The 26,637-nt window shown below is 41.8% G+C and overlaps 1 protein-coding gene across 1 annotated transcript in view; it reads left to right on the top strand.

The window, feature by feature from the left end:
* The window catches only part of sema3c (sema domain, immunoglobulin domain (Ig), short basic domain, secreted, (semaphorin) 3C), a 45,141-nt gene that overhangs the window by 4,031 nt on the left and 14,473 nt on the right, over positions 1 to 26,637 (top strand). The window contains exons 2-5 of the mRNA XM_080051267.1: positions 6,623 to 6,803; positions 19,971 to 20,131; positions 20,849 to 20,911; positions 24,410 to 24,529. Of these exons, the coding sequence (XP_079907393.1) occupies positions 6,668 to 6,803; positions 19,971 to 20,131; positions 20,849 to 20,911; positions 24,410 to 24,529 (480 nt within the window). The 5' untranslated portion in view covers positions 6,623 to 6,667. The remainder of the gene's footprint in view (positions 1 to 6,622; positions 6,804 to 19,970; positions 20,132 to 20,848; positions 20,912 to 24,409; positions 24,530 to 26,637) is intronic.

Genomic DNA, 26,637 nt, shown 5'->3' with positions numbered 1-26,637 from the left:
TACCAGGAGATTTTAGAGCACTTCATGCTTCTGTCTGTTGACAAGCTTTATGGAGATGCTGAATTACTTTTTCCAGCAAGACTTGACACCTGTCCACAGTGCCAAAACCACACGTAACTGGTTGACTGACCATGGTATTACTGTGTTGATTGGCCAGACAACTCTCCTGACCTGAACCCAATAGAGAAACTATGGACTATTGTCAAGAGGAAGATGATACACACCAGACCCAACAATACAGAGGAGCTGAAGGCCACTATCAAAGCAACCTGGGCTTCCATAACACCTCAGCAGTGCCACAGACAGATAGCATCCTTTGGAAGCGCATTGTGAAGCGCCTTGTGACCCTGGTCTGTGAAGGGCGCTATATAAATAAAAGCTTACTTACTTACTTACTTACATCCATGCCACACCGCATTTAGGCAATAATGTGTGCAAAGGGGGCCCAAACCAAGTACTTAGTACATATGCATGATTATACTTTATAGAGGGCCGACATTTTTGTATTTAAAATCCTTTTTTTATTGATTTTATGTAATATTCAAATGTTCTGAGATTTTGAATTTGGGGTTTTCATAAGCTGTAAGCCATAATAATCACAATTATAACAAATAAAGGCTTGAAATATCTCACTTTGGATGTAATGAGTCTATATAATATATTAGTTTCACCATTTAGGTTGAATTACTGAAATAAATGAACTTTTGCACGATATTCTAATTTTTCGAGTTTCACCTGTATTGATAAGAGATTTATTCTTGTTCTTTTCATACGGGCAGCGACATTCCACGTGTGTATCGCGCTGGACCTGTGGTGTAGCATTGGGCGAGGAAGCCTTGACAGCGCCCTGATTTAATCTGCAAGGTTAAGATCTCTCTATAACAGTTTTTCCAATGACTCTAGCCTATTTTGTTCAAACTGCCTTTGTATTTCACATCCCTCAATTAGCACCTGTCACTTTCACATGGGCCTATTTTAATTAAATATTCAGATGATTCAGCAGATGCAAGGTGTGTCAGTTCTGTGTGCAGTTCACAGGACAGTTTACAGGGACAGGGAACAGGTGGACAGTAGTGTTCGGGCATGGTAGGAGCTACACACCTCTTAAATGTAACCAAGGTTGAGAGATTGATATGGATTTTGGGAGGACCAGGAGGATAGGCTAAATCTCCATTCTGGGAGAAGAGGTTGAGTTGATGGAGGGCTACAGAAACCTGGGCATTTAATTAAACAACAAACTGCATGGAGGGACAGAGCAGACTCTACTTCATGAGCAAATCCTTGTTAACCTGTTTAAGCCCAGTTGGTTGTGGAGAGAATGATAATGCACAAGCTGCTGAAGATGATGGACAGCATCACCTTCAGCTATTTGACCACTACAGAAAGTCATTCCTGATACAATCCACAATAACTGCTGCTACAATGCCACACTTTCCCTATGGCAATAAATAAAGTACATTATCCATCTATAAGTCCATCCATCCATGCAGGTATATTTAAACAACGCCTATGCATATGGGTTCTGTATTATAATCTCTGAAGGACACACCTTTTGGTTTACTATTTCCACAAGAAAACAAATGAGCAAACAAAAAGCTTAATTTTCCATATTGGGCCTTCAAATTTATCAGAAAATCAACCTTGCGGTAAAGAACACCAACTGAATACATTGCTGGAAAGGTGCTAATGTTGAGAGTGTGAAGATTGTACAATTTTACCTTTAAACACACCTACAATTCACCACCATGCTTTTGATTAGATTTAATTTATTTGCACAATAAAAACAACAAAGAACATTGGCCACAGAAATATAAAATATAAAACATTTTTTTAAAGGCAACATATTTTGCAGGTGAGATATATATATATATATATGTATATATATATATATATATATATATATATATATATATATATATATATATATATATATAAAAGTTGTGAATGATATCTTACTTCAAAGATCATTTAATGTAAAATACTGAAGAAAATAGAAGTAATTTAATCCACAAGGTTATGCAGAGGTAAAAAAACAAGCAAAGTGGGTATATGGTTGTAGTTGTCCTGCTTATTTAACTGTAAAGGCCGCCTACAACTCCTTATTCGTGATAACCATCAAACTACATCGTGCACATTTACTGAGTGACGATTGTGTTGCATTTCTCACAAACAACAATGATCATCTCACAACGATTTATGCTCTTCGTAGCTCAGGGCTGCCGCTATAGGCTCGTTTCGCGTCACGTGACATTCCTCGCCATTGATTGGTTTGTAGAGGGGCGTGCGTCTGACGTCACCCTTCCTCAGGTCGGCAATACGTCATCTAGACGGAACTCTCGTGGCAGTAGGCTACTCAAAGACAGCGCGATCATTCTAAATAAGCGTTATAGCTCAACTCTGCAATGTCCTGAGCTGTTTTGTGGTTTACAAAGTAAAAAACAAACATCATGGTTTTATTCCTTTGCCATGCCCCCAAAAATTCCCCTAAAGAAGGGCTGTATGACAGCAGGAAGCTTCCGGCTGCGCTCTGCATTCAGTGGGAGTTTGCTATCGTAACAAACAATTAGTTCACGTGTAATCAGCTTACATAGAGACTCAGTGAGGTGAATATATACATCAGGGCATGATATCTCTGGCCAATGGGTCGGATCATTTCGCCAGCTTGATGCTGAGAGACTACACACATGGTTTTAGATTGATCAAATTAATCATTTATAAGTGTCTTTAACGTTATCTAGCTGGCAGAGTTGTTATAAAGGATCTTAACATTGTGTCTGTCGGTCAAATTGTAACTTATTTATCTCTGATCGTTTTCTTTTTGTGCTGTTTTGGACCGCAATTTTGCATTATAGTCAAAATCGCTTTGTTTTCCACCCAAAGGGGGCGTGGCCATGTCGGAACGTCGATTGCCTTCACCAGTTTGTTTGAATGAATGAATGAATGAATGAATGAATGAAGAAACATGTGAACATATCTATGGAACATATTAATTTCCTGCAGCGCTGTAGTTCAGGCAGCCGCCCAGACAATGCACACTTCAACCAAACATAATCCTAGAGGTAAATAAATGGCAAAAAATAGGCTGAGAACGAATGTATGCGATATGTTTATTAAAACGTAATCAATACGTTTTGCAGCCAAACGTAATTGAGCATCCTGAACAGCTCTAGGCTGAGAACGAACTTGTTTGCGATATGTTCATAAAAACGTAATTTCGGACAAAATACGTTTTTCAGTCAAACGTAATTGAGAATGCAAAATATGTTCATAAAAACGTAATTACGGACAAAATACGTAAATGGTCAAACGTAATTGAGAATGCCGAATAGTCCTCTGGGAACGTAATTTTGATGAGAAAGGGTTGGGTATGAACACACGCCGTCCAGTTAGTCAGGACAGGGGGAGCTTTTTATTAATTTTTTATTTCAAATTGAATTTGTGTTATTAAGTCAAGATAAAGTTAGGAAAGATACAAAACCATTTTTAACTATTAGACATAAATCCATATGGGAGGACTTTCTGCTTTAATGTCTTGTATCTGAACTGTATTCATATGTTTATAGCATTAACTGGAGCAGATCATAGCCGGACAACCACAGACCCAGTTTGGTAGATAGATAGAGAGAAAAATTAGGAATTATTTGCTTCAACAGCTATGCAGTTTTTTTTCTTTTCTTCCTTTTAATCAATATTGTTTTTGAGCAGTTAGGCCTTCCTCTGAAAATAGAGAGATGGAAAATTCATTAGGCTGCCAGCCAAGGAATGCACAATAAACACAATTATCATTGCACCCCAATGGAAATATAACTCTCCCCTTCACTCAAGGCTGACCTCGTTTTTGTGGAGCCATTTAATTGCCGTCGCGGAGATTCCTGGCAGGATCTGCGCCCAAATTTCTGGACTTTGAAGCAGCTCAGACAAAATGATTAGACATATTTATTATTTTTGCTCATGGCAACAAATGCTAATGCACCTTTTTATTATTTGGAGTCTGGTTATTACATGGGAGCCTTGCAGTGGTGGTTGAATTCCAGGGTGTAACGGTGGTGATCTCACTCGTGTCTATGTGAGGTGGATCATCAAATAACTTGGCGGTGTTTGTGAAGCAGAGGAAGTGTTTAAAACCTGAGCCGCTGGGGTGTCATAGGATGCTCGGAGGCAGAGACCAACTCCCCTGACAATGAGTTTAGCAGCTGTGAGACCCAACATTTCCAAAGCCAGAGCCTCCCTTTCTCCCTGGGAGATCCACCATCCCTCTGAGCGTACAGGGAGGAGTGGGTGTGAAAGTCTAAATCTTGAGTTGAAAAGGTCGTTACCCTCAAAATTTGAAGAAAAAAAAAACACATTATCCTTACTTAGCGGTAACTCAATCCTGAGCCCAAACAAGGATGCCAATATTGGACGATTATCTGCAAATGTTGTTCTACGATTTCTGCACATGGCATCTACAGAATGTTTCAGGGTAAGGAAAGATCATGGTTATGGCAGTGAGGTTAAGTTTAGACTACAAAATCCCTTGGTAAGAGTTGGGGAAGCGAGTGTGGTTAAGACTAATAAAAAGAAAATTGGTAATTGGTCTTTGACCGGGTGCCAACGTACCCATCCCCCACAGACGTACAACATACCCAAGCTCCACACCCTTACTTTTAGTCTTGCGACACACAGCACAGACTACTGACTACATTGAGCATTGGGTGTAGATCATGACATGACGAATTATACAATCTGGACATATCATCTAGTACGCTGGCCTGGGTATATCTGCTTATTTTGATATGTTGGCCAGGTTTTAACACATCCTTGTCTGACATTTCTGCTCCCACCCACAGACAAATTCAATTTAGTTAATAGTTCTCACAAGATTTCAGTAACATTTTTCAAAATTCAACTAAATGTCTGTTTATTTCCATGATCAACATTCAGACAAGGTGAAAGTCTTGCAGTTGACTTGGAATTTGCTGCTCGAGACTTGAAGCTTTGACTTTTTTTTTGCTTTTCCGAAAGGACTTAAAAACTCCACCATTACATTTACCTAAACGTTGTCCTTTAGTGGAATCAAAAATCCCAGACAGATATATCAAACTTGAGTATGTGTAAGTAACCACCAAGAGAGTAACATTGTAATCTTATTTGGGTGAACTAACCCTTCAAGAATGGTGATGGAAGCCAGAGCAGCAACGAGGGCCGTCCACCTGGAGGCCTGAAGTGGTGGGAGCCGCCCGAGCTGAAGCAGGCTCTGGGGGAGGGTGTGTGTGCGGATGATGGGCCTGGGTCTGGGTGAGCCCCATGCTGTTTTATTTCTCTCAAGTGCAGCCAAAGAGATCTCCTCTCCCGTTTCCCCATCTGTTATCCCTTTGCACCTGAACTGCGGAATTCCACCTCAGCTGTACATCAGTCGTGCTTCACTCCACACCACAAACATCAGTATCTCACTAAATCTCACCCTATTTGTACACCAGACTGAAGATTTTCAAAGCAATCGTGAAGCTTTTTCTACCTCCTGGCCATCAATTTTTTATTCCACATCTATAAGCCATGAGAGTGGCGATTCCTTCCTTGTTTTTCATGTCTTTGTGCACCTAAATGGAATATTTTCTTTATCTAGTGCAGTTGTTTTTTGGGCGAATGGATGATGTAACAGCTAGTTTTGGGGTGGTTAAAACAGCCTTTTCTACAGCAGTGGAAGTTGTTGCACTGCAGGAGTTGGTGCCCCACAGGCAGTGCGGTACCTGCCTCTATCAATAATTGAGCTGCTCTTGTCCTCTTACGGAAAGGAACAAGGGGAGGCTGAGGCAGATTTAACTCATCCATATTTCACCAAGGTACATCGCAAAGATAGTTCAAGTGAAGGGATTTATCTGACATGCTGTGCTCTCATCTGGGTCTTCATTCGGCGCAGCTTGTGTGCCGCGCTTTACTTCATACGTCAGCATATCTGGCCAAAGTCACACTGTCAGTTATCACTCCGGTGTATAGTCGGTGTTATTTCTGTCCTCTTGCAAAATTAATTATCCTCATAGCAACGGAAGGTAATTGAATTTAAATTAAATAAATATGATCAGCGACCTTGTCCCATTAATATGAATCTAGTGTTCACTTGAAACTACTGCATCCCAGTAAGCATTGATTTAGATTTGCAGATCAAAAGGCAAAGAGCCAGATATTTTTTATCAGGAAATGGTGTAAACCAGACCGGAACACAAAGGAGAGGTAGTTTAGGCCTACTACAAAAAGAGTTTCCTAGCACATTTGTTATAGCTAAATGACCACATTCCAACATGTTGTGTTGCTCTGTTGCTCAATGCTGCACAATTTGTCAGGAAAACACTTCTGGTACACAAGCAGAGATGTTTAAAAAAAAATACATGTTTTTGTATTTTACATTTTCTTTACATTTTCAGCTGCAAAAATGGCAGTTTGGTGGGAATAGGCTAACTTAATGGGGGATTAGCTTTAGCAGTGATATCTAACATAGCTGAAGAGAGAAAAAAAAGAACACATTTGATAAAAATCTAAATGTTGAGGATTTTATTTATCTCTTTATTACGTTGTATTTCCAAAACTATGACAAAAATATTCTCTAAATCTTTGAAATGTTTCTCTTTCAAATCACCTCCAACAGGCAGCGGTGAGCAGTCGGTGGTTGGCTTCCTGAGCGGGTGCAGTCATGGGCAGGCCGGAGGGGTCAGCCGGGCCTTCTCTGGTGTCACTCGTGGCACTTTCCCTCCTGGCTCTCTCTCTCCACTCCACCGAGGTCTCCAGCATCACACAGCCTATGCCAAGAGTCTTTCTTCCCTTCGAGGGTAAGCACGAAATAACAAGCATGTCCCCCCCTGAAACAAATGCAAACTATCAACCTGGCTTTCGTCCACTTGTGTGTGTGTCTCTCTGTAGATGTAATGAGGTTGCACTGATGGCATTTGTTAAGTGCGCTAATGCTGAACAAATCTGATAATCATGGAAAGCCATAGGGGCTACATCATTACAGAGCAGCACATGGCTCACATAGCTGATGCTTTTTGGAAATAGTTATAGTGTATAGTCGTACACCTCAGATTTTGATGCTTCATTCTTGGACAATCCTTCTGGTCCATGTGTTCTCATGCTGTGTGTCAGCAAAAAGTCAGACCTCTGCAGGAGGTGGCACTGCCCGTCACAACTATAGCCTGAATCTGTTCCTAGTTAAACTTTAAACACACCCCTCCACGCTGCAGACATGTGGGCATTGTTCCTACCTCTGTTTTTGATTCTCGTTTATTTTCTTTTTCGTAGACGAAGATTCTTTAATGAATTTTCCACAGTGCTCCCATGAACTGAGTGCAGTGAATGGTAGGGCAGGTTAAGTGTGTGTGTGTGTGTGTGTGTGTGTGCGCGTGTGTGTGTGTTGCTCATGCTTGCTTGCTTGAGTCAGTGTAGATGAGCCGGCCGATCCCTCATGCCATAAGAGTGGTGCAGTAACCTTTTCGCGGTGTCTGGATAGTGTGCAGAGGTGGCTGCAGGAGACGTTTGATCACCTTTCACTACCTCTCGCTGTGGAGTCGGAAGCATACAGCAGCTGAGGCTGTCCGTCAACAAGGTTTTCTGCACTGAAGCCTTACAGTATGGGGCTAAAACAGGTGTAGTTTTCTGATCTTTTCGAGCCCTCTTTTCTGTGACTAAATGGGCTTTAGTTCACTTTCATTCCTTCTCTCTTTCTTTCCCAACAATGCTTTCAGGATTCTCTGAGGCTAATCGTTTCGTTCCAAACATGTGAACCAGCCTGCAGTCCTCTTGAAAGACTAAAGCCAAAACTAATGATGCAATACTAGGGGGGGGGGGAAGCTACACCATCACTATCATGTCGTTGGTTTTGACCAGCCATGTCGCATTATTCTCTCACTCCTCACCCCTTCCAATGTTTGCAAATAGCTGGATTACAAAGGTCAGAGGTGGCCATGCTGAAAATGAGCTAATCCCGTATAATCCTGGAATGCTCAATTCCCTTTCAGTGTGCGGATTAGACTGGAGCTGTTTTACCCCACTGTATTTGTCTTTGGACGCAGGCGAGACCATAAAAGGAGAGTTTGACTTTGGTATCCGCAGTGCACTAATTCTTTAGCAGGCTCTGGACTTTATTCTTAAAGTGTGTTTATCTGTGCGATGAGGTAAATGTTTTTTCATTCAGGGATACATTTAGCATTGGTGTAGATTTCTGGGGGTGGGGGAGTGCAGGGGATATGTCCCCTTCAATATTTAGAAGAGATAAATTTGTCCCCTCAAAATAAATACCAAAGTGTTTTTGATTTAGAAATAATTTTGAACGAGGAGGATGAGGGTCATCCCTCTCTCCACATGTAGGGAGACTCTACTGGCCATTTCTCTCCCATAAACACCGGAGCTCCTTACTGAGAGAAGAATTCGGGAGTTTGGGCTCCATCCAAAGCAGCCAGAAAGATGAATGAAGAGTCATAGAAAGAAGACTTGAAGTAGGCTGTCCCGGAGGGGGGAAAGGAAGGTGGTTTGGCACATGCCGGGTGGCCAAAGGAGTTAGTCCTGAAGTTGTGCTTTATTGTGCTCCCAGATGAGAAGACCTGTTAAGTATAACAAGCTGGAAGAAACTTCAATGAGAAAGTGTGTGTGTGTGTGTGTGTGTGTGTGTGTGTGTGTGTGTGTGTGTGTGTGTGTGTGTGTGTGTGTGTGTGTGTGTGTGTGTGTGTGTGTGTGTGTGTGTGTGTGTGTGTGTGTGTGTGTGTGTGTGTGTGTGTGTGTGTGTGTGTGTGTGTGTGTGTGTGTGTGTGTGTGTGTGTGTGTGACTCTTAGGTTTGTACATGGACTGCTGGAGTATCCTCCCCCTTTTTTTACTCCTGTGTCACCGCTGAAATCCAATCCAGGGGTAAGGCAGGTTCACAGGACTCCCGGCGTACAGCCTCGCGTCCCGCGGAGAAGTTGCTGTCTCTGACATTCCTCTCTCTCTCTCTCTCGCTCACTCTGCTTACGCTCGTGTTCTTCCGAGGTGAACCCCAGCCAGACCACAATCCAAACCGCATAATAAACAGTGAGAAATGCAGCTAACCCAAATAACGAAACCCTCAAGCTCAGCCTTTTCTCTTCGGTGCCTCGGATAATAAACAGTCCCCCCCCCCTCCTTCCGTAATGCAAAACTATTTAGGGATACCCAGCGTGATAAAAGATAATTACTCCTGTAAATCTGCTTGAAATATCTCACGTCTTTCAAAGTTTATTTTGGCCGGGTTTCGTGGCACGTTGGATATATTTGCTGTCAGAATGAGGCTGGAATGCTCGAAATGTTACAACTTCCAGATCATTGTCTTGCTGATACGGCAGAGATTTTGTCAGGTGTTTTTTTTTTTTTCAACTGTAGAATTTTTTTTCTATCTACACCCGTATAAAACACACAATCCTGAAAATCTAGTCTGCTACAATTGGTATAATAGATTTAATCTGATAAGGCAAAAATTTTAAGTTTTCTTTCAATTATATCACGGCATTTTTAGGAAGTGGTTTTCAAAAATTTGAAGAGCCTTTAAAATTTGCATAAAACAAAATTCAACATCAATTAAGTTAATACACTGTTTAAGAAGTTGATAACATTACAGTTACATTCACATAACATTTCTTTCTTTTAATACGTTTCAGTATGTTGTAAAACATGTTCTGCAACAAAGCAGAATGCAGAAAATGACTGCATTACCTCCTGCACATAACATTACTTTAATATTCTTGAAAAATTGAAAAAGGATAAGACTACTACTGAGCACAGCACATTTAATATGCCGCTAATTTGATCTGCTACTGTATCAGAGGTTTTACTGTTGCCAAATAAAATCCCATTCCAGGAACGGCGGGATCAAAAAAATCCAACCTCATTTATCTCTTGAATTTGAACGTCGGAGCAGCGGCCTGTGTTTATGATCAGGATCATTTAACCTCATCAGTGGTCTCACCCTGTTCTGGCAAATCTCCAGCCTTCAGTACAGTATTAACTTAGAAAAATACAGTATGAGGGTCGAACCACCAAAGATGTTTATTTGAAAGTGAGCGGGGCCCTTTGCATGCTTTCGTGTGGATAATGGAAGTGGAGGAGAGATTGATTAAGATGGTGTGTGTAGCTTAATGAGCGCTCCCTCACTCTTGGTACGAGCCCACATGTGCTTCATTCACAGGCTGAACAGAACCAGGCATCAAGAGAACGGATACACCGGCCTACCCTAGTCTCTTTTATCATGCCTCATTACTACCTCCACTCGCCCCCCATTATTCAAACAGCAATGATACTGTTCGTAACACTTTTCAGTTGGATGTCTGTTCGTATTCTGTTGAGGATGTTTACTTGGTGGTGAGGGTTTGCAGAAGCGTAGCTATAGCAGCACACGTCACTCTGTTGGAGAAAGAGTCCGTTTGTCCGTGCGGTAAGTGCCTGCATGTGCATTCCTCCGACCTGATTGCATTTAAGTGCAAAACGTTTTCCGCTGAATCAGTGTTAAGACTGTGGTTTTCCAGGTTTCCAAGTTCTGAAAACAATACAAGAAAACCAGAATAATTTTAAGACATCCATCAATCGGAGCAGGACTGTATTTTCTGAATTCCTTCTGGAGAAGATCTGATTGGTATGTTCTGGGCTGACATTACATAAACTGCTTCTGAAGTAACGCCTCCGATTTAAATCCAATAGTAGTGAAAAGAAAAAAATAAGATGCATTGGGGTCTTCTTTAAGTTTTAACTGCTTCTGTTAAATCATGTCACTAATGTCTTTAAACTGTTCAATGAATATCATCATGATGATCTAGCCATGCAGACACCAGCCTTGGTTGTGTAAGGGAATTGTTAGTCATTGAGGACCAACAAAGGGTCAAAATGTCATGAAGATGAATGCTTACAAGTATCCAGAAGCAGAGCCAGGAAGGCTAGGCCTATATGTCTATGCCTAAAGGTTCATTATTTTCTCACGATGAAACAGCTTTTACATTAGATCTGCACATTAGCATTTCCGTTTTCCTGCCGTAAACATAATATAGCCTGGGAAATAAAATGAGTAATGGTCTGTGATTATGGGGAATTATCGGCGAGGGAAAGCATAGACCTGTCAGCACTGTAGGCATACTGAGGCATGCTACACATAGCAATAGGTTAGCTGTGTGTGTGTGTTTTTTCTCTGAGCCTGAATATGGGTGCATACATGGAGAGCTATTTGTAAGTGTGTGCATTTTCGCCCAGACTCATGCAATTAGATGGACATCTTCAGACGTGAGTTTCAACATAAGACATTTTCTGCCGGAGGGTTTGGAGTGAGCTCCAGCTTGCACCGCCTCGGGGGCTGAAGGTGTGTGAGATGTTTGACAGTCCTCTGTCAGCCAGCCTTTCTCCATGGCTGACCTTGCCTGCCCTGTTGAATGTTTTAGTATCCCCCCACCTGCAACATGTTGAAAGTTAATCGATGGCCATCAATACAAACAAAAGACAGCATCTCCTCAAGGATAGCCAAGGTCAACACGAAAATCCTTGGATTGGAGGTTGGCATTACCAATAATACATGACCTATTCTAATGGAACTATTTATGAGGGATTGTTGTGTATTTTTCTTATCTGAGATAATAAAAATACAAAACAATAACTACTATCATATTATTAATTTTCCATCTACTGAGCAGTCCTTAAAGAGGACCTATGATGCTTTTTGACGTTTATGACCTATAAACGTTGTTATGATGATTCATAGTCATGCTTAACCATACTAAATTATCAAATAATGACTTACATGCATTTCGACGTATTCCCTGCTGACCGTCTGGGGTGTCTGTGCCGAGCACTAAACACTATTCTAGCCAGTCAAGAAGTCACGTGTTCAAAGCGGTCTACCCTTTGTAACTTTGTGACGTCGCATGTAACTTTATGAAGTCACCACGCGGATGTTTCCATTTATGGTAATGCTGTCACTTCCCTGTTCGCGTCTGCCTCGCGTCTGCCTCGCGCCCTTATAGGTCCATGCTCGCGCTTCCCGCCACTGAAAGTGTTCCGGAAGGAAGGTAACCAATCACAACGGAGTGGGGTTTGCAGGAGGGGGGGAGGGTAGCGGAGCTGGCCGATGCACAGGCGGAGGGAGCGGAGATTGCCGAAGCACACACACTCAAGTGTTGACAGGACGTGCTGGATCGCCAAAATAAGAGAAAGAGCTTCCCGAAAATCTACATAGTTTTTTGTGATGTGATTCGTGTCAGGTTGCTCTATAGCAGTGTAAAACAAGAAATTAAGACCAGAAAAGTAGTATAATAGGTCCTCTTTAACATTGCAGGGGTTAGAGTTAGAAGAAGGCATTCACTGGATTTATCTGGCTCAAGACTTAGGACTTGTTATGTCTCCATCATTGGAATCCATTATTCCATTAGAAAGATTTTATTATTTCGTTTGGCATTTTTATGCTTTATTAGGTATTACAGAGATAGATTGTAAACAGGGAAGAGAGGGGATACAACTTGCAGCAAAGGGCCCTGGGCTGGTATCAAACTGTGGCCACTGCAACAAGGACTTGGCCTTAATATTATGCATTTTACCAGTTGAGCTACTGGGGTGCCCTGCCATTATTTCCATTATTAAGCACCTGGATCTAATTAGTATGTTAACAACCTTTGTGTTGGACTCCACAGCCAACTGCAAAGGTTTCAACAGGTGCATTTTTCATTGTTGCCCTCACAGCGAATCTTTACCCTCACTCAACACCCTAGACACAGCCCCTTGACCTCAGCGGCACCATGTCACTGAGGAAATATAGCTTTTTCTTTAAACCAAACACAGTTTCAGCCTTGAAGATGGCAGCGAGAGAGGTCCCACCTGGTTGAGATTTTTCCTTTGGACGTCCTCCATGGCTCTTAAACACATCAACTCTGAGAATCCTCTGACCCATATCTCCTGAAAGCCTCCCTGGGCTCTGAGAGTCTCTTGGAGAGGTTCCCTGACAGTAAAATCACAGAGATTTACTGTCTGCAGGAGGTGAGGAGGCTCCTAGTGTGTGCAGGTGAGAGGTCACGGCTAAAGAAAGGGTTGGTACGGTTGGTTCTGCGCGAAGGAGTGGCTGCTGGTGACATGTGAATGGGAAGCCAGTTGCTAATTGGAGCATTGGGAACGCAAACTAGCCGGCTTGTGGCGGGGCAGCGTGACGGACATGTTGTCATCTCAAGTTTCGGCTCCTACAGGGAATATTAGCCAACACCTTAGCAGGTCAGCCGTGCAATGGAAGCAGCAGTTGACATTGGTGCTGGATAACATCACGCTGCACAAACACACGCACATAGCCAAGGGAGAAAATACACTCCGGGCTCACATGTCATATTTAGATGTGTCATCTGCTTTGGGAAGAAGAGGCATACATAAGAGCTTCAGACATTCCGCCCAGCCATATGATTCCCATTACCAATGTCTGGGTAAAGATAATTGGCGACAGACAACAATAGGAAAATGAGTGGACAGTAAGTCTCCCCTCTCTGAACCAATACTGGCTTATGTCCATGTAGTTGCAGTACAGTTAGTTTGTGCATGCTGTTAGCATTTTGAGTGTCTGCCTGGGAATGTGGAATATGTCCGATGGACAGACAATCAGACGACTCTGTCAGCCGGCGCGAGACGCACTGGGTGGTCTCCACTAACTGGAACAACACCTTAACTTCCCCTTTGGCATATGTATACAGCACCAGTCATTACTGTATACCATCAGGCTATTCCCCAAGGAGAGTGGATGGCAGTCCCATTTGGGGCAACAGTCATTTTTTATTTCTAGCAGGGGGCTTGTCAGTTGCCAGGATAACGTTTTTCACTGGCGCAGTATGTGTGAGTGGGCCAAGGCTGTGTTAGTCAAGTGCAGCCATCCAGAACTGAACCTGAAGAGCTCTTAGCATTGTCCGGTCAAAGAGCGACGGTATTTGGCACCAGGTTTGAAGTCAGGCCTCCATGATGAAACCCACTCCATCTTGTGAGGAGAGATGAATTGCAAGGGGGCGGTATAAGCCCCTGCTCCAATATTTATCAAGACGGGTGATTGGGGTCCTCCCACCAGCTGCCCCTGACAACCACACAACAGGTTCTCCTTGAACTGAATGGAACGCAAGCCTCATTAACATGGAGTTAATTTATTCATGCTGGCCTTTCAGGTAGGGAGCCAACTGATGAGGGCTGATTTGCGTGGGAGACGACAAAGTTGGTTTGTAATTGGCCCACAGTCAAACCCTGAAGTGTTAATTAGGTGCAGGGACCTTTTGGCGTATGTTCAACGGCTGCTGTTAATCAAAAAACCCAACACTCAAGACAGCCAGTCAATTTGTGTGAAGCTGTTCATCCCTGCTTCACTATGGCTAAGCTAACTGTTCTAACTAAATAATCCCATATTGTTGCCCAATGCTGGTTTGATCAGTTGTTCATGTTGACAGTAAAGTCTCTGCAGATGGCTTTTCACGAGGTGACTCATTTGGCAGAAGGCATCTTATAAACTACAGCTGTGTTTTTCAGTCGCAGCCACTTTTCTCCCTTCCACATTTCCCCTCAAAATAAATCATGGCTGCCACACTGTTTCTGTTTGCCTTCTCCCACTTCTAGCTGTCTCCCATCAGATTGGAAGAGGACCCTCGGGCTACTAAAGTGACACCAACTCAGTCAGTTGGCATTGGCCCCTTAAACCTCATTCGCGGGCGGTCCCAAAACTACAGTCTTCTCTCTCATAAAGATCCCACATACTTTCCAGCCACTGTGAATCTTTAATTTTTACGATGCTGCACTACAACAAGCTGCTCCTTGTATGGACATCCCAAACCAGAACCACGGCGCGTTGTTTACCGCTTGGAGGCATCGCTGTAAAACTTGGTTATTTGATCACGCAAACATTTTTGGAGGCCAAGTCTGTCTGTTGGAAACCCGAGTGAAGCTTCCTTGTGGTTGTTGCCTTTCCTCTCATGGCTATATAATCACAACAGAATCAGCTAAGTGAGCACTGCAATCTCCTCTGAACTTTAATTGCTGCCATTCAAAACAGGGGGCACAATGACAGGTCCTTTCCTGTTGCCCACATATATTTTTGCTGTTCACCGCAATTACATAAAAGAGGGTGTTCTTTTTTCTTTTCTTCTCTGTGGGACTTGGTAGCTTGTTGCCTCTCAGGGTTATTACCCTTGAGCATGTCCCCCTTGAACAATCAATTGTCCTACAGTTTGCCGGAGGCTGAATTACCCGCCGCAATGATCAGAACTTGTAGTTTCTCTTTAGATATCTTTGCTCCAAAGCTGTAGTGACAGGACAAACACAAAGTATTCTCTGCTGTCATGATCTAAACGGCTGTATTTCATTTAGTAAAATCTCCCAGGAGGATGTCAGTGGGGCTTCAGTTGACATGTTTGAAGATGAATGCGCCTCTTGTCACAACACAAAGCCAACTCGGCAGATCTGAATTCGATCCAGAGCTGTCACTATTGATTATTGGACATTTGACATTTTTGACATTTGTTTTTGTACGACCAATAGTCCGAAACCCAATTTAAACCCATTTAAAGGCCGAATTGAGAAGGGGCTAAAAGTGCTAGACCACCAATTTTACAGAAAAAGGTCACTTCAGTCCGCAATAGCCTACATTGTAAAAAGTCTTCTTTCCTATTTCCTCTATAAAGTCTAAGAAAAGAACCATGATGTTATCATCAGTGGTTATATTGGGTTGAGCCTGATATTTCAGATTTTCAACAGAAAGCCTGCATTCAAATTGAAGGTTTGAGGTTTGAACAGGATGTGAGTGGTTCTAATAAAAGCTATCAAGTTGCATCATGGGAAATGTGGGATCTGTCAGTTTTGGAGCTTGACCCATTACAGCAACTAAAAGAAAGGATATCTCAGTCTCTGCAATTGCAAGATTCAAAAGTTGCTTAATTTTTTAAAACATTTAGACCATTTAATCAATTGAACCACAAATCATTTCAGGAAAACTTTGATCTAGAAGCTTTTGTTTATTTTATTTGCATCACAGCCCATCCTCCGACATGTGAGGAATGTTTTAATCTAATACGATGGTCTTCTGCAGCAGAATAAAGCAACCTGCTGTTTAATATTGAATGACCGCTGGCCCAACAAAAGGCTTTTGTGCTTCTTCCGCTTGACCACTTCACACAAAAAAACACATCAAAGAGAGAGAAAATCTCAGCTCCCCAGTCACCACCTTGGCCCTTCCGCTAACCCCGCTGCCCCATGGCTGGAATCAGTGTTGATTGTATCACCATTGGACAACCATTGAACCAACGGGGCAACATGGGTCAAAGCTCAAAGTCAAAGGCAGGACTCTGGGGACTGCTGGAAGGTCCGCAGGGAGCGTGTAAGGCCCTCCTGTCCACATACATAATAGAAAACCCGCCAACTGTCAATGCTCAAACCCTGCATCCTCTTTCTCTTTTTTTCCAGTTTCTTTCTCTTTCCAGCTGCAATGAGGACAGAAGTAAGAATGACAAAACACGAAGAATTAGACATTAATAACATTACCTCATCTTTTCCCAGTCCTACTATCAAGTGTGCGGTCCCCACATTCGTATCTGTCCACAAAAAATATCATCCTGTTTTGTTTCACATAGGACTTGTCTTTTAATTTATTGTTTTATATCCATCCACATCCACTAAATGCTTAAATCTGCGTCCAAAAGACAACACACTGCATGGCGATGCCGAAGTAATGATGTCCACAAACCCTCTTGACAGTCTATCCTCTGGGGAAGTTGTGTGAGCTCATCATTGTGGAATGCATATACATAAACATTTGACTAATGAACCACATGTGGTCCATAGAAGTTTCTTCATCACAGACACGAACCCCGACTTTTGTTTTCTGTTTAGATTAACTCTCATTCCCGACGCCTAATATTGTGCAAACTGTGAGGTGTTGGAGTCAGTGAAAAACTTGACAAGATGCCACTGAGGGAAAGAATTCTGGATCAACACTAGTAGCAGCCCTCACCCTACAAAGACCTCATGCGAGATGGTTACGAGCTGGCATGGATTCTGTAAACACTTGGTTCCGGGTGCATATTGTGAATGTCTCTGGAAAAACCTTAATGATTGTTCAGAGCAGCAGCAGCAGCCCCCACTTTCCCCGATAGAGCAGGTGCACCATCTGGCGTGATGTGAACTTTTGATGTTGGTCCACCGTGCAGAGTGGCTTATATGTGTGTGAGAGATTGAAAGCAGAGGCACTGAGAAGATACAGGATCCACTGGTATGTGGGCTCCAGACGGATTCAGTGAATGAGCTGGAGCCATGTGACACGTACCCGCTGTATCCCGTCTCAGCACCGGGCGTAACTGGTCTTCTAGCCTCACGTAGGAAAAAATTAAAGTCTCCTATTTCCCCCCACTGAGAAAACAATAGAAAGTTCACCATAATATGAAGAAGATATTTCACCACACACCACACCCCTCTGAACAATTTGTTCCTCTTGTGGAACGTTATGGAGGGCTAAATAACAAGACTGTGCCATGATTTCGAAGGGAGGGGTTACAAATTAAACACAATGTGAATAAAAACTTCAACAGAAGAAGCTTTATTCCTCTAGCATAGGGAATTTGAATCTCCATCGACTAGTGCTGGTTAACTCACCTGTCTAGCCTATGGGTAAACACAGTTTGAATAATTTTTTTTGTGGTCTGATATTGAACCCTGTTAAGATATGATAGGTGTAAGTGGTTTATACAATTATTCTGTGGTATTCTAATTAGATCAAAAGAAAATCATGTAATTTGCCTCTTTTTCACCTATTGCCCTTTTCACAGGGTTTCACCCCATTCTTGCATAACTTAAAAAGCTGTGGTTCTTTGGCTACAGACGTTGAACTCGACCCACTGAGTTTATTTCTGCCTATTTAGGCAATAATGTACGATTATAAAACTTAAACTCCATGCTAAGACCATCCATTATAAACAGCTGTGTTTTTAATGACAGCTGACACTTTAAACTTCAGGAAAGTAACTTAAAAAAAAAAAAAAAAGAGCGTACAGTATTGTGGCCTATAAAGATTTTTCTGAAACGCCTCCAAGAAATTATTTTGAGAAGATGTATAAAATGCAAAAAGAATGTTGGCAGAATTTGGAGCCTGTGTGTGTTTTTAAATTAGCAGTTGGTGAGTCCATTCGCCCTTGGTGGCTCGCATTCTGGCAGAGCAAGGCGTGAAACATCTTAAGCCTTTTTTCAGCTTAGGGATAACTTTGCTTAAGCACAGATGTCTCTGCTAGGCTATATCTGCGATGCTATCTCCTCAGCTTTGAAGCAGAAGGCTGATGCGATCTTTCTCTCAGAAGTTGCCCTTTATTAAACACATTTCTGCTTGACAGGACCCTGTCACTTTTAATTTTGGCTCTGCGAGTCTAGGTAAAAACAGTCTTATTTGCGTGTATGATCTTCATTAGACGCCAGATGCCGTCCTCCCCTCAGATCATCCAATATTCAAAGCTCCCCTGTTGCTCTCACTTTGAGACATCTACCATATACGGCAAATTAAACAAAACATTGTGAATGTATATAGAGTAATGGGATGTGGGAAACTCGCCTTATGCAACTGAAGTGGTTAACTTGTCTTTCCTTAAAGTAAAACACTCCAACCCTTTGTACATGGAGGACGTGCCAGACAATGGCCCTGTGATCACAGTGAGGGCTGCCACTTTGTCTTTGAGATAAAAGACCCCAGACTCAAAAGCGTATGTCATACAATAATGAAAATGTGACTTCAGCCTGAGGCGTTGAAGCAAAGCACGGCCAAACCTGTTTGTTGATTAGAGGAGGGAAAGCAAAGAGGGCTCAAAAAGGGTCAGTGGAGGGGAGGAAGTGGAGAGCCTAGATCTACATCCCCACACACACAGACACACAATCACACACACACACACACACACGCACATGCACACACACACACACACACACACACACACACACACACACACACTCACTGCTCTCAGTGCAGATTGAAAAAGTGATAAATATGCATGAGTTTGGCTCCGACAGTGAAGGCCTTTGATGGCATGGTCGAGAGTTCTCTGTCTCTGCAGCAAATAGGCTGAAAATAACCGTCTGAGGATGTTTACTTTGTGCGTCTGTGAATAATGTAGGCTTTTTAATGAGTAGGGGAGACTGGGCAGGGAGACTTGTTCATCCAGAGTATATACAGTATCTACCCTCTGCCTTGGACATTAGCTGTCTTTAATGGACAGGATGGGAGTTACAGTAACTGAAATGGGAAGTATCTTAAGCAGCAAATCCTTGTGGGGATCAATTTCAGAGGCAATTAATTCTGTGTTCATTCAGTTTCTCGCTCAATAATGATAATGTGGCTTTGGCATATTTACTAGTCTACTTTTTTACTTGTAACTGCATCTTTTTACATTGTATCAAAATCAACATTATGATTGATGATGTTTTCTTTGAGTCTTATTGTTTATTGCTGCTATGCATGTGTCAAAATTAGTTATTTGTCTTGTTTCATAGTTTATATTTTCAGTATTGTTTGGCCATGATTTGCTGATTCCTGTCTCCGTACATTTGAACCCTCATTGGTTTCAAAACAACTCGCCAAAGGATTGCACTTGGAAAATCAGCCCGCTGGCTAACACTGTAACATTTACAAAAAAGATTATTCATATTTGTTGTCCTTATGACTAGAGCAATTAAAACAATGTCAATAATTCAGATTGTGGGATCACTCATTTGTGATTAAAACAAGATAAATGTCTAAAAGTAGCCATCCAAAACAAAACCTATATAAAATCTGAAAAGGTTACAGTGTTAACTTGTGGGGCCATGCATACAGGCCTAATTTGGAGATCCTTTTTGTTTTGATCAAAGGGAGATTGATGTGGGCTTTTATGTAGCTGTTTCTGTTCGACAGAAATAGGAAAAGAATGTATCTTTTTTTCAATGGTGGAACAGGCATATTTGTTTGTTTTCCTAAGCCTTTTTCCCTCTGTGTCTCTCTCAGACCTGCAGGCCTCCCAGTCCTTTGAACACTACAGTATATCAGAGAAGGCCATGGACTACAGGATCCTACACATGGACGAGGACCAAGACAGGATGTATGTGGGCTGCAAAGACCATGTCCTCTCCATGGACATCAACAACATCACCCATGGCACGCTTAAGGTCCGCATATGCTTGTTATTACCGGCTGTGATTAACATTTTGTCCTTATGCAATGCTGGCATCTAGCCATCGTTTCCCCTAGCCACCACACAGGAGACATTAAAAGGTTTTGTTAAATTGAACGCTGTGTAAGGCAGCTCATAAAAACGGCTGCAGTGCTATTATTCTAATCGGTGCAATCATATGCAAATTATCACACATTTGCCACGTTTAGAGCAATTTTAGGGTTATTCCAAAGAGGCATGAAAATGCTCATCTCCTCTGATAATAACTGATTCTGCATGCAGCGAAAAGAGTTATCTTCAGTGTAATTGACAAGCATGAAGTGCATAAACAGATGGGAAAGCATTTAGGTTCCCCCGGGGAGTGTGTGTACCACATCCATTTTTTCCCTCAGTAAATTGCTTGATGTATTCATCCAGCTAGACCGTTTAAACACCTCTCGTGGTTTTGAAAATGCACCAAAAATGTTTTACACTGATGGTGGTTGGCTGTAATCGCTGACAAATGACACTCATCATATCGAAGCTGAAACTTTTAGAACATTTATTTTGTTAAAATTTCCACAAATGTTCACTGTGATTTCTGTCTGTGTAAAGAGGATACGATCAAAACCCCAACATGAGCATATGTAGATTACATTTCTCTCAATCTGCTACTGGTTTCCAGGGCACATGGCCCCACTTGTCACTTGTGTAAATGCCGTGTACCCCCCAGGTGTTTTGGCCTGCTTCTACAAGCAAGATCGAGGAATGCCAAATGGCAGGAAAGGACCCCACGGTAAGAACCCTCGACTATTCAAAACCCTCCTTGTCTGTGATTTCTCTGGGCCTTTTTAGAGTTCAACCAATAAATAAGAACCAAAAGTTTAATGAAAAGAGATACAGATGTGGATACTCATGTCATCTGCTTGTAGTTACTTTGTCAACAGTAAATATCCTAAAACCTTAATATGTTCATGATTCGCAGTTTAATGGGTTACTCGTGTTTCCTTACCTTGGAGACCAGATTTCTGGTAAATATTTATGAAAAACACAGGTTCAACAGCCGATCCAGCCCCTCTTTGTTTTTCTGTCTGTGTGTGTTATTCTTGTTTGTGCTGATTTATGTGCAATGTCTGTCAAACTCTTCCTCTTATTAAATTATGAAGTTGAATTCATAGCTATGAAATGCACCTTTCCTTATTGAACACACTCAGGTGATTTGCTTCTGGTATGGTTGCTAATGGAAGCCAGCTTCAGGGTGAACATTGCCATATAAAGGGACAATACTGATCACTTTGCTGATTTTCTTCTTCTTTTCTCCGTTGTCATTTAAGCTAGCTTTTAATAGGGCTAGGTATTGGCTAGTACTTCACGATACGATTCGCATCATGATACATTGCGATGCGATTCATATTACTATATTCTACATAGTTCACTCAAAATGTAAAACATATTGCTGTGCCGAAGTTGTAGTTAACTACCCATTTTAAACTTGAAAAAATATATATAACGCTGTATTGATTTTCAAGAACAGCCCTACATTTTAACATGTAACATGTCATTTGCAGCAACAGCAACCACTGTATGGCGCAAAATATGCATATTCTTTTTAGTCTCTTTATAAAAATAACAATAGCTAGTGGCTAATACTGAAGTTAGCAAATGGTAGCTAACATATTGGAAGAAATGACCACCATATCCGCCTCGCCCTCATGCTTTTCCTTCAATGATCGAAATCTAAACTAAAGGTTTTGTCAGCTGGTCCCAGATCCGTTCCTAGTAGTGGGTTTGAAGCGGAACTGTGCGTGCCGCTGTAGCCTTAGCTTTCCCTCTCTCTCCCCCATCTGTGTAAGCTCCAACCACATGTGTAACAGGAGAGCAGATGTCCGCAGGGTCAACGGATGGTCCGGGTGTCCTCCTGGCATCTTCACAGTTTGTAGTGAGGCGTGGGCGGATGGATAGAAGTCCATGGAGTCCATGGAGAGCTGTTGAAAAAATAAACCATAATCAAAGCCTTATGAATGGAACGCAGCTCATATTACGCACCTATTTCATAACCCGGCCTGACTCTGAGCGCGGCTTGTTAAGAGCTGCAAAGCAAGATTTAATGAAGACATACAGAAGGACTCAGCAGGCTGACTCATCCTGCGCCTCTGTTTCCTCTCCTAATTGGGTTGTTGTGGAATAATTACATGAACAGTTGCCCAAAGACGCTGGAGTGCAGAGTACAGGGGAATAGAAGAGAGAAGTTTATAAAGAATAAAACCTCCTGAGCAAGCACTCTACATGAATTTAAAACTCTAATTTTCAAAGTATCATAAAAAAAAATGTTTTACACTACAACCAGTGCGGCGCTGTTTGTCCCACATTCTCCCAACACCTCTCCATCCCCTGACAGCAGCTGGGATACTAGAGCCAGGTTCTCTTTTTTTTCACAACAAGCTGTCACAGAAATAGAAGGGAAGCTGTTTCCAGTCATTGAGTGATTCGCGCCGCTCTGAGTCACGGCCCCGCCGCTGCAGACAGGCTCCCACAAATATTTGGGTGAGCCATCAGGCGTGTGGAGCCACTCAATGGTCCCTTCCGTCATCCCAACTCTGCCAGTTTCTCTTCTTTAAAAATAAATTCTTGTTTCTCTTTCGGTCTTACTATTTTTTCCGCTTTTCTTTCTTTCTTTGGTCACTTTTTCCAACTCCAGGTTTCTTTCTTACCGCAGTATATTTTATTTTCTCTCGACCATAACGCTGTTTTCTTTTCTCATGGGTTTATTTAGTTTATTTGAATCTGAGCCTCCATTCATTCTGTCATGGTTACCGTATCCATCTGTATCCTATAGGTTTTGCTCTTCTTCGGTGGAATCTGCAGTGAAGCGTTGCTCAAGAGAGCTACCGCAAGTTGTTTGCATCCAAGTGTGGCATCCAAGGAGACACATATATAGACCAACCTGGTTGATTAACGCATAATGGCAGGCAAAAAGAAGAATATACTTACACTGTGTGTGGCTCTGAGAGACTTGACATCAGGGTTCAGTAGGTCTCAGACCCGGGTTGGGTGTTCCAGTCAAGGGTTAATGGATAACACAAGTAAGGGATAAGCAAGAGAGACAGGGCGAGATAAAGTAGAGGAATATAAATAACAGAGATGGGCGTGTGACGGTGAAAAATCAGTTGCTTTTTTTTCTTCCATCGATGGCTCTCAGCGGAGCCGTGCACCGACCGTGAGCTGCAGCAGCTGTCCATTCCTGCAGCCAGGGCCAAGTTTCTGACTGCTCCCCGGACACATGTTCCTCTCCTCCAGACTTCTTCCCCTCTCAATCTTCCTTTCTCCACACGTTTTCTGCAGGGTCAGGCTCAATTAGCCAGACAGTGCACCACTCCCGCTGCTGCCGTTTGGGTTTGGGAAGTGAAAGCAGAGTTGGGGGGGGGGGGGGGGGGCACATCCATAACGTGCCTTACCTAGATATATATCACATGTCTATACCACTGATGCTCTTTTTCCACAGGCCTTCATACCAGACCCCATTTGCTCTCTGGGATGGTTTGATTGTGTATAATCGTCATATCAAGTGAAATAAGTCTGTGTTACTCCCTCATATGGAACAGGATACTTCAGGAGACATAAACACTTTCTGTTGTTTACCTTGGATGTATACCAGGAAATAGACTGTTACGCGGCTGTTTCATTGCATTGTGTCATAGCCGAGATTATGAAAATATACAAATAGTCTCTACAGTGCTATAATGGTTGTTAAATACCATTATAATGACACTATGTAATGGTAGCTAAACATGGCCACTTTGGCAACAAGTACACATTATGAGATGATGCTCATTTGCAAAAAATGAACTAGAATCATGTACCAAAATAGAGGAAGAGCCATAAAATCAGCAAATCACTCACTAATGTGCGTTATACAACAATATTTATCTAAAGTTAGATACTAGTAAGATACTACAGTCATACCAGACCAAGTAAGGCTGTAAAGCAGCAAAACCCCTGAGTGTGTTGAGTTGGAGTAGTGCAGTGAGTTGCCTATGAATTCACATTTTTATTTGTAAGAGTAGCACTGTCATTTCTTCTCTTTAAAACGACATGGTCTTGCTATAAAATCCTGTGCGAGAACAATTGTCTATTAAAAAGGCTGCCTAAAACAATAAAATGTACTTTAAACATGCCTTTCATACAACTGTTTACATCTGATTTGGATTTGATGAGTGACATTTCTAGCGTTGTATTTCTCCCCACTGAACTTCTCACGCGTCTCTTTTTTGTTTCATTTTTTATTTTTTTCCAGCACGGCTGTGGGAACTTCATCCGGGTGGTGGAGCCTTACAACAGAACTCATCTGTTCATGTGTGGGAGCGGAGCGTACAGCCCTGTGTGTGTGTACATCAACAGGGGCCGCAGACCAGAGGTGGGCGCACGATGACAGATTCACTTCACTAATATATACAATCACACCCGACCGCCTGATTACTGTATGAGCTGAGAGGCTGGAGACCAAAACTGTACCAAATGTGTCTCGGTAGATTATCCACACTGGTTGTCCATTAAAACACTTGAGGCTAAACTGCATGGCTGTTGAATGGTACTTCACTAATGACATGAACTCAAAACATCAAGTACCTCCATTTATACATAATGTAAGGCTGTAGCATTATTAAAAATGGGACATTTTGTTAAATTAAAAATATGATTAATGCACTTATTACTCAATTTGGACAGTAATCACATTTCTTCTTTCTTCTTCATTGTTAGTGTTAATGTCATCCCAGAGGACAATAGAATCAAACTAGTGCTAATGCTGCCACCCAGAGCAAGTAAACAAAAACTATTTTCTGTGCAAGAGATTAAGCAATCATAAGAAAAATGCCTCAAGGGATGTGAGAATGAAAATAATTTGTTTGTGTGACTAAAAATGTAATAAAAGTTGTTTTTGATTGATAGCTGCAATAATATGAAATAGAATTTCTATACACCACTCTCCACTGGATGGCGTATAACAATTACTGTAATTCAGAGTGATCAAGTGCTGGAAATATAATGGAAGTATAGAAGACAACCACTGCATACAAAACCACCATGATTTCCTCACAGTAAAACTTTTCCTGTAATGAAATTCTTGTTGAACCTCAAATAGCGATTGCTTCTAACAATAGCATATTCTTTGACTGGTCTACAAATAATATACAGCCATAACAATGTGGTGAAAAGAAAAATGTTAGGGACTGCAGAACTGCATAGTTTTTATATATATATATATCAGATTGATGCCATATGAGAAGAGATGCTCGGAATAATATGGGTTAAAAAATGGATCTCCAGTGTCAGGGCTCGAGGGCAGATTTCTGGGCTTTTCTGCACTCCTGTCCGGCCACACAGCTCTGTAAGCGAGAGCAGGGAAACCCTCCAGGAGAAAAGTGCTCAGTGAGTGAACAACATTTAGCCACAGACCTCGCTGTGCTGCCAAATGCTAATAGGCAAAGTGACAGGGCTGCCGACCAGGCTCTTTCCACACTTTCCGCCTTTTCTGTCGTTTGGGGATTTTTTGGGGGTTTTGTTTGAAAGGCAGACTGCTCTGTTTGCAACTTCTTTACTCAAACATGTCAGTGTCTCAAGAATATGCGATCTGTTAAGTACAACAAGCAGATGTAGTGCGAAGTTGACAGCATCTCAATGTGGATCTTTTGCACTGAGAACTTGCCCCCCCCCCCAGACTATAATGCTGTTTTGAAACTTGATAGGATGGTTGCAACAGACACACTTTTTTAATCAATTTCTTTGTATCCTACATTTTAAAAGTGTGTGTAAGATGCATAGTGAATTATACACTGTAATGAATGTCCATCTTTATGAGTCAATTGGTAAAATGGAATATCAAATTCATTTAATTACTATAGCTTGAAATTGTTTATTTTATTAGTTTAGAATAAGCCTTTCCTATTTACATAGGAACAGCGTGCGCCGCAATGTTATACTGCCATGTTTCTACAGTATTACAGAACAAACCTATGCGCCTTGTGCATTTTGAAATATAGTGGGTGTCCGCCAGAAATGCACCTGTTAGACGACGAAGCAGAAGTACAGTAGGATAAATAACTAAACACATCTTCACCTCATCACTTGATATTGTGAAAAGACTTGAGGCAGTGGTGGATGATACCATCTTTAGTAACTAGCTTCTTGTCCTTAAAGGCCTACTTCACCGGTTTGAATATGAAGGTGTATTGAATTCTGAGATCCTATGTAGTATAAATGTGCGAAAAAAATTTAAATCGGTTCATCCTAGCCTGAGAAAAGGCAGAAAGAGTGTTTTTTTAACCCTATATTTATCTTTCTCGTGACATCACAGAAAGAGAAATATAGGGTTAAAAAAAACTTACTTTGTAAATATTACTGTGATGTCTTTTACTGTGTCATCACAGTAATATTTACAAAGTACGTTTTTTTTAACCCTATATTTCTCTTTCTGTGATGTCACGTGAAAGACAAATATAGGGTTAAAAAAAACACTCTTTCTGC

This window comes from Ammodytes marinus (genome assembly GCF_949987685.1).
Source record: "Ammodytes marinus genome assembly, chromosome: 22".
In the NCBI taxonomy this organism is placed as follows: domain Eukaryota; kingdom Metazoa; phylum Chordata; class Actinopteri; order Uranoscopiformes; family Ammodytidae; genus Ammodytes; species Ammodytes marinus.
This window is presented reverse-complemented; position numbering and strand designations above follow the sequence as displayed.